Genomic DNA, 16,261 nt, shown 5'->3' on the forward strand with positions numbered 1-16,261 from the left:
TTATAATGTGTTAACAACGCATATTTTGGTTTATATAAATGTTTGTTTAGTTTAAAATAACTTTGCTGAAAAAATAACTTTGAATATTATAACTATATCTAGATTGTGATATACTTTATATCAAATAATTATTTTTTCATTCTGAATAAATTCTCCAATTTGTATAAACATAACATAGAAAGTCTCTATCTTATTTTATTATCAAAACCTTGTTCTGCTACAATAACATCAAAAAAGAAACGAACATCTTTTTTGAGGTTATCTCGAAAACCTGACATGATAAGGCAAAATAAACTTGGAATTTGGTTTCAGCGACCCGAAAAACATATAATAAACATAGTCGCACTCCCAGATCAAAAAAAAAAAATTTTTTGAGGCTGTAATATTTTTTGAGGTTATCTTGAAAATCTGACGGGATGGGGCAAAATGGACTTCGGATTCGGTTTCAGCAACCCTTTAAACCTATGGATTCCACTAAAAAATAGCGTAAAACACAATGAGAGAGTTACTATCCCTTTTAAAAGGTTTGAGATGGTCATCGGAAAAAACCCGTTATTTTAAAAACTGTCCATTTTTCGACTTTCTGCCCATATCGACTTTTGATCAAGGGCTTCAAGAGAACAACATACTAAAATTTCAGACAATTTCACCGAGGGCCACTTCCCATACAAATTGTGCGGGGTCCTTTAATATTCTTGTATTAAAAAAAAGAAGACAAGTTTTTAATTTAAATTCTTACCAGGATAAAGTTATAGTTTCACTGCTTGTTTTTTAATACAAATGTCTTACTTTTGATTACATTTGAATTATTTTTGTATTTAAAACAAAGTTTTTGTTCGATATAGGTACTATATGGTAAGTTTAGGATTCGGAAAAAAAATCGAACTCGAAATAACAATTTTACATGACAATACGAACTGTATATCCGGCAATCTGTCTGTCTGTCTGTGTGCATTTAAGCCTCAACTAATGGAGCGATTTTCTTCAAACTTGCTTGTTAACAGTTTTGGGTCCCTAGAGGACAAATTGAAATTTTTTTTATGACCAAAACTAACGATAGGGTAAGGTGGTATAAGAGTGCGCATTTTAGACAAAACATCAAATAAAACAATAACAAAAAGAATTTAACTACTTTTTTTATATATTGTTTTTAGTTTTTAATCAAAGCAACGAAGAAAACTTAAAACTGGTAACAAAAATGTATTAATTCAATAGTTATAAACAAAATACCACATTAGGTCATTTGCGTACTCTTATACACACTATTGTGTGAGAGTGCGCGGCTTAGTTTGTAAGAGTGCGCAGCTACGTACAGGTGTAAGTTCACACAAAAGTCGCAAATAAAACTGCCTATCTTTAAATAAACAGAGTATTTTTCAACCCATCACTCCTTGCATGAGGAACAATCAATTTAGTCTTCGATTAATGGTTCCGAGAAAATTTCAATATTTCCTAGTTACTTTCATTCGCTTTTTTTTTTTTGTAAAACTTGTATTTGGTTTCTTTTTGGTTGGAATTGCTTTTTCTAGCTACTGTTTGCTGGTATATGGACAAATGCCAGTTATTTTGACGCCTTGGATAGCATTTACTGCTCTTATAACCCGCGGACTCTTATACATCATCATGGTGCGCACTCTTACACGTTCAGACATGTAATCGAAGAATATATATGTATTTCACAATGCACTTTATGACCAATCTTACGTGTTCCTCAAATGTTTCTTTTTGTCGACTTTTCAATGTCCCATACTTTGTTAATTGTTATTTTTTGTTGTTAAGCGGAAAATTTAATTTTTTTGGCGAGAAAAATTGAAAAAGAAAGTGCTAAAAAACTTAAACTTAACTAGCACCTCTGTTTACAAACACATTTGCATGAAATTTTGACAGCAGATCAAACTCACTTAGATATGTGCATTCAGTCTTATATTCCCTTTCAAACCGTAGAAAATCGCTTTGCGCACTCTTATCAACCGCGCACTCTTATACCATCCTACCCTACCTGTCATATAACGGAAATACAAAACAAATTTTTTTCAAAAACGACTAACGATTTTGATTAAAATTTGTGTGTGTAGTGTAATACATAAAAGCTTCTTTTGGAAATAAAAAAATTATTTTATGTACCGTTATTAACGGTACCTACCATATGAATTTCTCGTAAATGACAAAACAGATTTCGACCAAAATGTTTATACAGAAACGTTAAAACAATAAGGGTATTCATGTAACGATAGAATTGTCCACTTTGTAGAAAAATATTAATTTCCGCAAATGGTTTACGTGAACACCCCACAAGAAATATTTGCGTAAACGTGGAAAACAAACAGTTGTTTATTAAACGTGAAATAAAATTTGTTTAAATAAAAAAAAAAAGTCAAGCTTATTTTGCAAATACTATGCAACAATAAAAAAAATGTAATTTGCTCAAATAAATTAAAATTCTCTTTTCAATGTTAACATATTTTATTTGTGGTTATCTGAATAGTAAGACATTTCGTCGCCCTAGTATTGGAGTGCCGTATACGCCAAATTGCATTTTTTGAACTAGGTATGCAGTCGTATGTTTTCGAAGTTGCTCTTTTCAAATCTGCTATCCGTTTTTTTCTATCTTTTTTCGTTGCCGAGATATTCACTATTGTTTTGACAAAAACAAGAAATTTTGGCATTTACGTCAAATTTTTCATGCAATGCAATATAATTTTGAGAATTGTTTTGACGTACGTTATGTTTTTTTTTTGACGTACGTGTATATGAATAAAAGAAACTTCTGATTTTCATGGCGTATACGGCAAACTCATTTTGGACAAAAATTTAAATATTTGAAAAACTATACGAATTGCAGATGTCCAATAACATGTATATAAAAGACACATTTTAATTATATATCATACTAAAATATCAAAAAATACCAGCGGTTAGTTCTTTCGCAATTATCTTCCGAACATTTAAATGCGATTTCCCAAAAATGTAAAAATGGCGTATACGGCACTTCAATACTAGGGTGACGATTTGTTGCGTTCAGAACGATATTCCAGATACGGGTATCCCAGACAGCTTATCCCCTATCCGATAGGTGATTGAACTCACCCAAAGTTTATCAGATTTTTTTTTCTACGGTTCATGCTCAAATTTGTGAGATAAAATTCTATGATTTGTAGAATATTTTCCCATAGATTTTTTGACAGCTCATTTCTACCGATAGAGAAGAGAATTCTACGGTTTCTACGGGTTTTCCGCGTTTACGTGAATACCCCTAACCATTATATAAAAAATTTAAAAAATTTTCAAAAAATACATTTTTGGATTTCAAATTTTTCAAATTTTTTTCCTTTTAAACAATTTTTTTGAAAACGTTTTCATTATTTTATCAAAATATCGTTTTTATGTGTTGAATAATATTTTCTTAAAAATGCCTTACGAACTTTTTTTTTGTAAAATGTTAGAAAATTTGTATATATAGAAATTTATTTTTAAGAAAACGGCTCTAACGATTTTCGATAGAATTTCTTCTATGCAAGAAATGAAATGGAATACTTGATTTTGTGTGAAATATCATTTAATGTGGTGTTTAATCTATATATAAAAATCTCATGTCGCAGTGTTTGTCATAAAACTCCTCCGAAACGGCTGGACTGATTTTGATGAAATTTTGTACACATATCGGGTAGGTCTGAGAATCGGCCAACATCTATTTTTCATACCTCTAAATTGTCAGTGTGGTCCAGCCAAATTTTTTTAATTTCTTCTTGGTACGATCGTTTCAAAATTTTTTGTGTACGTCGGGAAGTCTGAGAATCGGCCATTCGAGCAACATGAATTTTCATATGATAAAATGGTTAGGGTGGTCCAACCAAAAAAAATTCAATATTTTATTGAAATGATTTTTATGAAATTTTGTAGGTATATCGGGTAGGTCTAAAATCGGCCAACATCTATTTTTATACCACTAAATAGTTAGGGTGGCCCAACCAAAAATTCTTTTTTATATATTTTTGGAACGATTTTTATGAAATTTTGTGGATACATCGGGTAAGTCTAAGAATCGGCCAACTTCTATTTTCATACCATAAATGGTTAGCGTGGTCAAATCCAATTTCTTTTGAACGATTTTTCAAGTCCTGGGGGTCGAATTAGATACGGCACACGGTTACGATCGTACGTTAACGTTTGACTATTTCTGTCTTTATTTAATTATTAGAAAACGATAGGGACACATAGCAACCATTCGTTAACGAACGTATGCCGTAATGCGACCCCTGGCTTTATGTTGTTTTCAAGGGATTCAAAAAGTTAGTTTTCCAAATCATATGAATAACCTAAATTCGTAGTATTTCATATTCTAAATACAGAAACTTTAAGCCTACAAACATCAATCTTGATAATGCGATCAATGGAACTCAAAAAACACATTCTTTTATTTATAAAGACCTGAGGTCGAACTACGGCATACGTTCGTTAACGTTTTGACTATTGCCCTCTCTATTTAATCAGAAGAAAATGATAGTGACATAAGGTGTCAATACGTTAACGAACGTATGCCGTAGCTCGACCTCTGTATGCTGTATTTGATGTTGTGACCCGATTTTTTTTTTTGGAAAAGATTGACACACTCCAAAATTGGAAGTTAATAGCAGAAGTCAGCTAGTTAATTATAAAAACAGATTTTATTTTTGTACACTACTAATGAAATTCCTTGAAAATATCAAATTTTAAACTTTCTCTAATTTTTTCATTTAACATTAGAGCTACTTTTACCATAAGAGCAAGTACGTGCGACCCCAGTCGTGCACTTTATTTTATTTGCACTCCTGGTCGACAATCTTGTGACCTATTGATTACACTGAGATAGTTCAAAAAACCTTCTAAAGATAGAATCTGCCATAATTTTCCAGTTTTTTTTATTTCAATCGATGTAAAATGATGAAAAATCAATTTTTTTGGAAAAATTGTTCGTAAAAGAAGGTATTTAAATAAATATACACTGCCGGTCATCTGAATAGTTCTACATTTTAGTTCATCTTACTTTTAGCCTGTTTTCGTATTACCTAGGGCCCTATATCATATTACGAAACGAAAAGTACCCAGAGGACAACGATAGTCACGATATAGAGCGATTAAGTACAGCGATAACGAATCCATGCTTTTTTTCAAGCGTACCAACTTCACGCCTATGAAAAGCAGTAAAAAAATAAGGAGACAAAGAAAATCTTAAGTGGAAAAATATTTGTTTTTTACTTCACATAATATGTTGTTTAATAATGTTTTCTATTCAAAAACATAATAAAATTGAAGTTATGGACATATTTTGTGATTTCGACTTTTTATTTTATGAGTTTAAAGAGGAAATCATCTTTCTGAAAACTTTATCTCTGCCATTGTTAATTGGCCATGAAGATTGAGATCAATTGTTTGTTTTATGGTTTTGTTGTGTTGTGGTGCTTTAATAATACTGCGAAATTTGAGTTAACACGACGCATTTCCCACGAGCGAAGGTTATACTGCTGACAGTGCATTTATACCTACAGTAAAGGTAAATGCACTTGCAATATTGAAGGCCACAGGCGAATACGATCCGCATCCGCTGTTCCCACAGTCCGGAAATGCTGTGCCAGCAATCTACCCTTGCACGAGCATAAGTGAGACATTACTTTAAGTTCTAAGTTTAAGTTAGTTCATTTGGAACAGGCGAATAAAGCGGTCTTAATAATTAATCCAATTAATCTGTCTCTTGTATTATTTGCTCATCTGTAAGTCGAACTGTTGGATCAGCCCCTCGGGGGTTGGTGTTCGCGTTTTTTTTGGGACATCCTAAAGGATAATCCTTAACTTTTGCTTCTTCGTTTTAATATTTCAGTGGAAATAAAATTGGCTTCGAAGTTTGGCAAATTTTTCTTCTAAGCAAGACAAACGAGAACGAAAGTCAAACGATAGGCAAATAGCAGTCGTAAGCATTTACTTTTACGAGTATCGTTGAAATCAAGCGATTATCGTAGTACCTAATCGCATTTGAACAAGAACGAAGTAGTTTCAACGATAATCGTTTTACAAAATAGAGCCCCTGTAAGAACGAAAAAAATCTTTAGGCGCGGAAAAAATGGGGAAAATGTTTAACGACACGGCAAAACGGGTTGTCAGAAGTGGTAAACATTTGAGAAAAACAAAACTTCGCAAAAATTACAACTTTAGAAACTACGAAAAGAAACTCGCCTCCAATAGTAAACAAAAACTGTGTTAGAAATTGCAGATCGAAAGTTTTGTAGAATGAAATAGCTTTGCACTTAATGACACCGCTTTCACAGTTATATAGACACCTTCAAATAATGATTCTCTTAACGAAGTTCATAAAAATAGGAATTTAGCCCTCAGGGCCCACCTTATTCATTTTTTTTCCTATGAAAAACACCCCTTGCAACTTCGACTTTCACGCCATGTTTTTTTTTTTATTGGAGCCGAGTTTCTTTTTCACCATCGTATTCAGCGTATCGAATTATCTTGAGTAGATATGGGAGCCTTCTGTCGGAAAATAAGTTCCCTTTTCGAGCACAGTGTTATTGCTCGTATTTATCGAAGAATATATGAGGCTATGAGAGCAATATAGGCTATTGATTATGTCGAAAAAAACAGGGTAATAAGGAACTAAGACGTTCACGGGTTTTTATTGCAGGAATCGTTGAATGGGTTATAAAAGAAGATAAAATCACTGAGTGCTATTAAATGAGAGGGTGGAAACTGAAGATAGGGTTGCAAAAGCCCCTTTTTTGGTTTTTTCAATATACCTCGTAAACCAAGCAAAATTTTGATATATTGCACATTAGGGTGGGTCAAAAAAATCGAAATTCGTTTTTTTGATTTGGTACCTCGAAAACTCGATTGCTAGACACCTCTAGAATATACTTACCAAATATGAGCTCTTTATCTTAATGGGAAGGTCCTCCGCTTTTCAATTTTCCATTTTTACATCAAGCTTCTACCAAAAAAAATAATTTTTTTATTAATTGATTTTTTAGCCAATTTGTTTACATATTCTTGTAGAAAATTGAACGCTCTACAAAAAAGGTTAAATACACTTTTTTGAATTATCTAACCGTTTAGTAGATATTTGAGGTCTAAAAATCGAGAAAATCTTTAAAAATTATAATAATTAAACGCGCATAACATATTCTTGTAGGAAACAGATTGCTCCACAAAAAAGGTCTTATTAACTTTTTTTTTAATCTAACCATTTGAAAGATATTAGTTAAACAAAAATATAAAAACTTGTTTTTCTTTTCAAAATTTTCTACTTCACTGAAAAGTCATTATTATTAAATTAGTAAGATGGATTATTGTAGGGGCTTAAATGTTCTACAAAAAAGTCCCTGCCCTCAAATTGGTTGCTTTAACCGTTTAGAAGATATTCGCATCCCAACCAATGCCAACTGATTTCAATAGTCCCTATGCATGGTCCCTATTTTTACAAATTGAAAAAAACAAAAAAAATTTCCATACCAAAATAGTCGAAACAATCATAAAAAAAATATCAAAAAAAAATCGATTTTTTGAGTTTTTTTGCTTTTTTAGTTGTACATTTTATTTGGGTTGAGATAGACATAAACTAAACATTGCTTCAAAGAAAAAAAGAAGATTAAATTTAAAGTACGATTAAAGTACGATTACTTAAGCACCAAGAACTGATAATGAGATTTTGTAGAGGGGTTAAATACAATTATTGTTTACTATGGGAGGGAGGGTCAATGTCCCCCCGTTTTGGAGGAAGGGGCAATTTTCTAAAAAAATACTTAAAATTAAAAAAAAATATTAAAGAACAACGGCAACACTTACATTTTTGATTGATACTTTTTTCAAAAGCTACAATTATAAACATACTATTAATTTTAAAATGAAGTTATTTTAATCAATTCTTTTTGAAATAAGTAGAAGGCATAGAAACATTATGATTTTCATGATTTTATAAGAAATCAATTAAAGCAGTTTACTTTGTCGTATTGAAGTCCACAGTTTTTGTGAAAATTGTACTCAATGTGCTTTTTAAACATTTTTTTTATAAGTTTTGACTTTGAAATCGGGTATTTCAAAAAGAATTGATTAAAATAACTTCATTTTAAAATTAATATTAAGTTTATAATTGTAGCTTTTTAAAAAAGTATCAATCAAAAATGTAAGTGTTGCCGTTGTTTTTTAATATTTTTTTTTAATTTTAAGTATTTTTTTTAGAAAATTGCCCCTCTCTCCAAAACAGGGGGGACATTGACCCTCCCTCCCATAGTAAACAATGATTGTATTTAACCCCTCTACAAAATCTCATTATCAGTTCTTGGTGCTTAAGTAATCGTACTTTCCCCTCAAATGTTTCTGTTTTACTTAAGTAAAACTAAAAATGCGAATAGATAAAAAAAGATGGATTAAAATGGCCATACTTCGGTCAATTTTCAATGAAAAAATTTAGTGAGGACACACAGGAGCAATGAGAACAGCCCCCACAGCAGCGTTAGAAGTTATCACAGATCTACCACCACTCCATCTCCTACTAAAGAAAGAAGCCATGGTCAACGGCTACAGGCTCATCGCAGAAGATAACTCTAATTCCAAGATAATCCACTCTGATATTCTCACTGAATTAAATAGGGAAGAATTACTTAAAATATCTCTAGTAGACAACTGTCTCCCAAGATATAACTTCACCCAAAACTATAAGGTCACATTCCCCTCACGACATGAATGGGAACAGAACAGACCCATCTTCAATAGCGAGTCTCATGTATGGTACACAGATGGCTCCAAAACAAATGAAGGTGTTGGGGCCGGAGTATTCGGAATGAACACCAAAACTTATCTGCACCAGAGCATGGACAGCTTCAATTCCGTATTCCAAGCAGAGATATTCGCAATTGAACTCTGCCTCAGAGAAAACTTAAACAGAGCTGTAATAAACAAAAAAATTTATATTCTCTCTGACAGCAAGGCCGCACTCCAAGCTCTTAGGAGCAGTGAAGTCACCTCAAAGCTGGTATGGGACTGTATACAACTTCTACACCAGCTCGCCAGTACAAACAGAGTTCAACTCATTTGGATACCTGGTCACAGCGGTCACGTTGGGAATGAAATAGCAGACACACTAGCCAGAAAAGGTTCCGCATCTACATTCATGATGCCAAGACCATTCTGTGGCATACCAACAAGCACTGCAAAACATTACATTAATAAATGGCTAAGAGATATGGCTAATCATTAATGGACACATACGGAAGGTAACAGACAAGCCAAAAAATTTATACCAAACATCTCCCACGCCAGAACGAAACAACTCCTCACACTCACCAGGAGTCAGATTCGCATAACCACAGGCTTCCTTACTGGACACTGCTCAGTAAAAAAACATCTCAAGACCATGGGCATTACACAAGACGATACCTGCAGAATGTGTAACGAAGACGAAGAAACAGCAGAACACATATTGTGTCACTGTAATTGCTTAATCAATACACGTCGACGTCACCTCGGAGGGTATTATCTCGAAGCGGAAAACATTGCCGCTAGTTCACCCAAAAACATACTAAGTTTTCTAAACTCAGGATTTCTACGTGAACTCTAAAAAGAGGACATCACAATAGGCCCATCAGAGGCCGCAGTGATAAGGCGAATTATTCCCACCTCTCACCCTAATCTTAATCTCTTAATCTTAGTGAGGACAGCATTTAATTTCAGCAATTTAATCTTCTTTTTTTCTTTTAAGCAATGTTTATGTCTATCTCAACCCAAATAAAATGTACAACTAAAAAAGCAAAAAAACTCAAAAAATAGATTTTTTTGATATTTTTTTTATGATTGTTTCGACTATGGGTGCTTTCATAAATGCATGGTTGCGCAAGTCTGACGAATGCAAATATTTCATTAATGCAAATGACAAATGTCAGGTGTTCATAAATGTAAAACGCAAATATTTGCAGCGCAAATGTGCAAATGAAAAAATTCCCATGCGCAATGAATTTAAACTTGAAGAAAGAAGGAACATGACGTAAAAAATGATACAGCTTTGCTTTATTTCTCAATTCAATCAAAATTTTTAATGGATATTAAAATTCAAGTCAAAATAACAAAAATAGCCGCGAATTTCTTGCATATAATAAATTTGTAAACAATTGGAGAAATGTTAAAAAAAAAAGATTTTTTTTCTTAAAGGATGGAATTGGTTTATTTTAATGAAGAGGCTGAATTGAAACTTCAAACTTTTGACAAAAGACCCAAATCGGAGAAAGTGTTCTTAAATTCAAAGTAAAATACATGCGCAAATAGTTTTTCTGACATTAGTCTGATCACAAATGACCGCATGTAAACAAAGAAACCATGCAATTATGAAATCACCCTATTTTGGTATGGAAATTTTTTTTTTCAATTTAAAAAAAAACATTATTCCAATTGGAAATTTAATTCTCTACAAAAAGTTGTATGTGCAATATATCAAAATTTTGCTTGGTTTACGAGGTATATTGAAAAAACCAAAAAGGGGGCTTTTGCACCCCTATCTTCAGTTTCCACCCTCTCATTTAATAGCACTCCGCGGTTTTATCTTCTTTTATAACCCATTGAACGATTCCTGCAATAAAAACCCGTGAACGTCTTAGTTTCTTCTAAACTACATAATCAATAGCCTAATAGTGGTGTACCCACTTTTTTTAAAAAATGAGTTTTTCATAAACACTTGGTCTCTTAATATATCTATTTTGATACAAAATTAGATTTATGCAGCTAGATACACTCAGAACTAGATGGCACTAAAAAAAAGTGTTGTTTTATAAAACCCTGAATCTTAAATCTCTCGTAGCTCAAAACTTAATTTTGTGGCTTACGCCACTATTGTTCTCGTAGCCTCATATTTAAGATATTTTCTAAAGACTATTAACCTCCAAAAGACCGGAGGTGGCCCAACTGAATATCGAAAAAAATGTTTTTTGGACCACCCTAGACCCTACTATACAAATATTCTTGAACTGATACTTTTTAAACAAAATATCAGAATTGAACTAGTGAATCAAATATTTCAACTTACTGCTGGAACACAATGCAAAATCGGAGCCGGAGCAGTAACTGGAATCGGAAAAGCTGTCAAAAGTTGTCGTACGTCTCACAAAAAGTACGCACACAATGTGTCGTACGGCTTTTTGATGTTATTTGGTATATTTGTAGTTAACAACCACATCAAATTTCTCAAAAAATATTTTTTGTTCACTTTTATTTCTTAAATACATATTTATCCACTTTTTTATTGAAAAACTATTAAAAAATTGTCATGCAAAATTTGTTTTTACAAAAGTTTTTATAGTAGGCATGAACTTGAAAATGTGCTATTTGAATTAAAAATATTAAAGTTTCTTCGTTTTGCATTTCGAACGACCAAATAAAAACGTAATGTGATTCGTTTGCTTTTGTTTAGGTTTTAGCCTTAAGTCTGACGAATTAAGACCATCCTGTTCTTAAATTACAGTGTAATGTATAGGGATAGGATTTTCATGCACTTAAAAACGAAAATTATGCGTTGAAAATATGCTCTTAAAAATAGAAAATATGCACTTTAAATATACATTTAAGGCCACATGAATTTGTAAAATATCAATATTTCTTTAAAATTATAAGAACATTTTACGTAACTCTTATGAAATCTATATACGAAACCGTTTCCGAGTTCAAAGATGTAACTTTTTGGAAAGATTGGGGTTTACTTTAAAAAAAATAAATAAAATTGCCAAAAATTTACTCTCAAATAATCCAATTTATCATTTGATCGTGTTTTTTATGTGTTTGGACAATTAAATTAATAGCGCTTACAGGTTTAACTTTTTGAGAATTAATTTTTTGCAAGATTAATTATTATAAATATATCAATAATGAAATATAATAACAATTAGGTATTTAAATATCTCGTAAAATTTTTTATGTACAGAGCTCTGAAAGTTTAAGTTTTTTGCCCATTTTTAAAAGTACTGTAGGTGACACAAAAAACAATTTTACCATTTCTTTTTTATAATATTATTAAAATATAAGTACAATAATGAGTAGTTTTTGCGCCTTGATAGACCCTCTTAAAAAATTAATTTCGCGCAGAAAAAAAAACTTTTTATTCATTTTTGTTGGTTATATTTATAACTATTACATACGAAAATGAAATAGAAATAATTTTATATGCATAATAAGCCAATTTTTTGGTAAATGGAGTTCGGAAACTACATAAAGGTTAACTGGAAACATTGGGTTTTGTGCTTTTTTTGCAGGACTCATCAAATTCTTTTTTGTTTTATCTTATGATGGTCTGCTATCATAATATGAGAAAGTTTTTTCATCTTAGACTATTTACAGTAGTCTTAAATTCTCAAAGAGTCGGGAAAAGTATGTAAATTTCAAGCTTCCACAGTTTCGACCAATTTTAACCCATATTTTACTGAATCCTTAACAAAGCGTTCTCATTGTTGCCATAAATAAATTTATTCTATCTTCAGAAAGCAGCACATTGTCTAAGCCACGAGTTATAAATGACCAAGCACTTGATTATTAACTTAGGTATGCAAATATGAAAACCCTGTTTAAATATCGATAAACGCTATGAAAATCAAAAAATTTTAAATTATTTAAATTTTTTTATTATTACTGAAACACCCTTTATCCGATATAATATATTTTTATTCCTTGGTAGTTTTCTTTTTTAATTTTTCAAATTACTTAGTTCTTTTTTTCTCTTACTCTAAATTTTGGATTTGAACACCCTGTATTTCTGTTATAACTATTTTTAAATGAATTCACTAGCCTACTGCTTAAAAAAAAAGTTTTTAAATCTATAACATAGCTTACTAAATCCTAAGAAATTATTCAATTTTGACTGTAGGTCATCTTTTTTAGAAAAATAGAAAAAAAATATATTATAACACAATTGGGGTGCCAAATTTTATTGATTCTTGAGAGATAATAAATTAGGATTTGCATTGAATAAATTTGCTCTAACAAAGGTACAAAAATTGAAAAAAAAATACATTTTTTTAACTTCAATCACCAAAACAAAAATGTGAAACACCCTGTGAAATAAAAAATTACTTACACAATAATACCTTGATATTAAGGAAATATAAAAAAATAAAACTTTTATTAAAACACACACCAAACGCACGAGAAAAAATTAAGAGCAAAGTTTTTTTTTTTATGCATGATCCCCACCTAACAATGCTTTTGTTATCACTTTCTACAATCTATTAGCTTTAAGAAAAACCGGTTTTGGCATTAAACAAGACAAGTCATTTTTCGAAATCCCACACTGTGCGCCGTGTCAGATGTAGTTCAGACTAGCTTTGGAAAAAAATAATTTATTTTGTGGTTAGGTTTTTTGACGTATTAATATGAAAATAATTTGACTCCTCTATTTCTTTTTGAATACTTTGACTCTTCTTTTATTGGTAAGCAACATATTTATATATTTTTAAATTAATTAACTCATTTAATCATAGCAATAGGAGAACATTGATGGTTAAGTTATGTGTTTAAAAATTGCAAAAGTAAAAAAAAAAATAAATTATGACTTGGTTCTCCAAAAAAGCGTTTGTTATTTTTGCCTCTTTAACTTTTTTCCAAACGAATTTTATTTTTCTTTAAACAACGATTCACTTTTTTTTAAATCAAAGCTTATACTTTCAGATAAATGCAAATAATTTATAGGATATAAAATTATATATTAATACTTTTGTTAATATCATGTTTCATTTTTTATTTAATATATGTATGTATTAAGAACGTGTTACATTATCCCCTAACTACTTCTTAATAAAACGTTACATAAATATTAATCTGGAAGTGGAAATATCACTAGAAGAATAAAAGTCGCAATAAAAACGAATGCTAAAACAACTGTAAGGAGATTGAAGTCATGATTTAATGCACACTCATCCGTGTTGTATTTCAATGTGCTATCTTCATTGCTCGTTTGGTAAATGCTACAAATGTTTTTGGATGTGGTATTGACATCATCACTGCGACTGGTATGTGATACAGATTTGTCTTCAAAGAACTCTATTCGTTTGTATACCATCTTCGGTGTATGTCTGGGATCACTGATCACAGTAACATTACTCTTGGAAAGGCACTGTGAAACAACGGTTTGAGTATCCTCGTTTTTTTCATTGTTGTTATTAGGAGTAATTTCAAATAATTTAAATTTGATAGTATTCAGATCATTAACTTTAAGGACAAGTGGTGATATCTTCTCATTGACTATTTGGTAGCTATCGGCATCGGTTTCCTCGATAGTTTGCAATTGACTTTCTTTACCGCCGCTGCTGTTTATTTTTAAGTTACTGTTATTATTTATTAAATTTAATTTGATTTTTTGAAATGTTTTGATTTTAGCATGACGAAGAAATTTTTTCAACTGACTTCCTTTAGTGTCAACTACTTCGTCTTCGAATTGGTTATTCGATGTGGTCATCTCGCGTTTGGTATTTAATTTATTTTCCCAATTTTCTGTCAATTGCATGTTGGTTGCAGGCGGTTGATGATCTTCCATTGATTGATAATGTTGTTCTTGGTCTTGAAGAACTTTCTGTGATTCTTGATGATAATTTGCCGGAATTGAAAGAAGAGCAGATATTGTTTTGAAAACAGCGGATGGATTAGGCAGCAGCGGCGGTTTATAATCATCATTCAGTGAGCATTCTTCATCTTGGGGGGAGATAACATCTTCACAAGAGCATATCAACTCCTGCAACCAACATCAATTACAGATCGGTTATTAGCAATAACTTTTTTTCTTATTTTAATTTTATTTATATAGGTTGGAAGGATTGAAGGGATATAACTAAGTGCAGTAACCTTGTACATCAGACCATGCGTCGAATCTAGTAACTGAGTTTTTGGCACAGTTGCTTATAATGATTGCCAAATGAACATTAGAAGTTTTCGCGTTCGAGTGTCGAACCTAACCGAATTTGTTGAGTCATTGTTTGAGCTCTAAAGAAAAGCTTTGTATCAAGACCTTGAAACATAATTAATCTTCTATAGTTGGAACTTAAAATCAGCTCTATGGGCTTAATAATTTTCATCATATTGATATAGTTGCTGTCGTCGAAATCGAAAATTTGACAATACTGTTTTTAGTCAAATAAGTCTTATCATTTGGAAATTTTGAACTTAAAAATGTGAATTCGTTTCAATTTTTGTACATGTTGTTTGGATACTGACTCTAGTGAAAACTACACTTTTTGGACATATAGGGAGGGCTTGATGGAGCATTTTGAATTAAAAAGGCATAAAAGGGCCTATCATTTAATAACTCGGTACCAGTGCATTCTATAATAAATAAAATTTGGCAAAACTTAAAGAGAATAAAAGAAATAAAACCACGTTGAGAAACAATGGCACATTAAAAAAATCGGCATTCACGCTTAATTTGTAATAAACAACTGCAATCTTAAGGTTTAAAGCAAAATACTTTCACTGTGCCATTATTTCGAAACGTGGTTTTGATCTGAAACATATACATATATTCTGAAATGTTCAACATCTATTATATCATAGAATGGACTGTTACCGATTTATTTGATAAAATTAATTTTTTGCATCATAATCCAGTAAGAATAGACAAAAATTGTCAAAGTGAGGAAAACAATTTGAAACAGGCTGATTTTTTGTATACAGCTTGGTGTTAGGGTGGTTTACAATCTGTGAAAAGTCCTGAAGTTTCCTCTGTCCGCTAGTCCCATTATATGGGGTCAAAGTTCACAAAATTTTTTATTTAAAAAACGGTAGGTTTTAGACAAAAATTATGTTTTACAAAATTGTAGGTAAGGTTATTTTACAAAAAATTGTCTTATAAATTTTTTTTTGTACATATCACTTACAGTTTAGTCATTACAGCATTTCAAACTATCCCATGTAATTTGATTAAAATAACAAATATAAAAATATCAAGAAAAACATATTGAGTTTGAAGTGATATTATTTCTAAACGGTGCGTGATACAGCAAAACTTTGATTTACATTTTTTTGTAAAATAACCTCAGCTACAATTTTGTAGGGAACATAATATTTATCTAAAACCTACCGGTTTAAAAATAAAAAATGTGTGTGAGCTTTGACCCCTTATAATTGGACTAGCAGACAGAGGAAACTTCAGGACTTTTCACATATTGTAAGCCACCCTAACACCAAGCTGTATACCAAAAATCAGTCTGTTACAAACTTTTTCCTTGAAAAAATCTATTTTTCCTTGGCTATCCATTGATATGTA

General features: G+C 31.3%; 1 protein-coding gene across 1 annotated transcript in view; it reads right to left on the reverse strand.

The window, feature by feature from the left end:
* Window positions 1-1,465: 1,465 nt before the first annotated feature.
* The window catches only part of LOC129916193 (leucine-rich repeat and calponin homology domain-containing protein), a 204,449-nt gene continuing 189,653 nt past the window's right edge, over window positions 1,466-16,261 (reverse strand). The window contains exon 10 of the mRNA XM_055996027.1: window positions 1,466-14,734. Coding sequence (XP_055852002.1) covers window positions 13,820-14,734 — 915 coding nt within the window. The 3' untranslated portion in view covers window positions 1,466-13,819. The remainder of the gene's footprint in view (window positions 14,735-16,261) is intronic.

The sequence above is a fragment of the Episyrphus balteatus genome, chromosome 1, assembly GCF_945859705.1.
Source record: "Episyrphus balteatus chromosome 1, idEpiBalt1.1, whole genome shotgun sequence".
In the NCBI taxonomy this organism is placed as follows: domain Eukaryota; kingdom Metazoa; phylum Arthropoda; class Insecta; order Diptera; family Syrphidae; genus Episyrphus; species Episyrphus balteatus.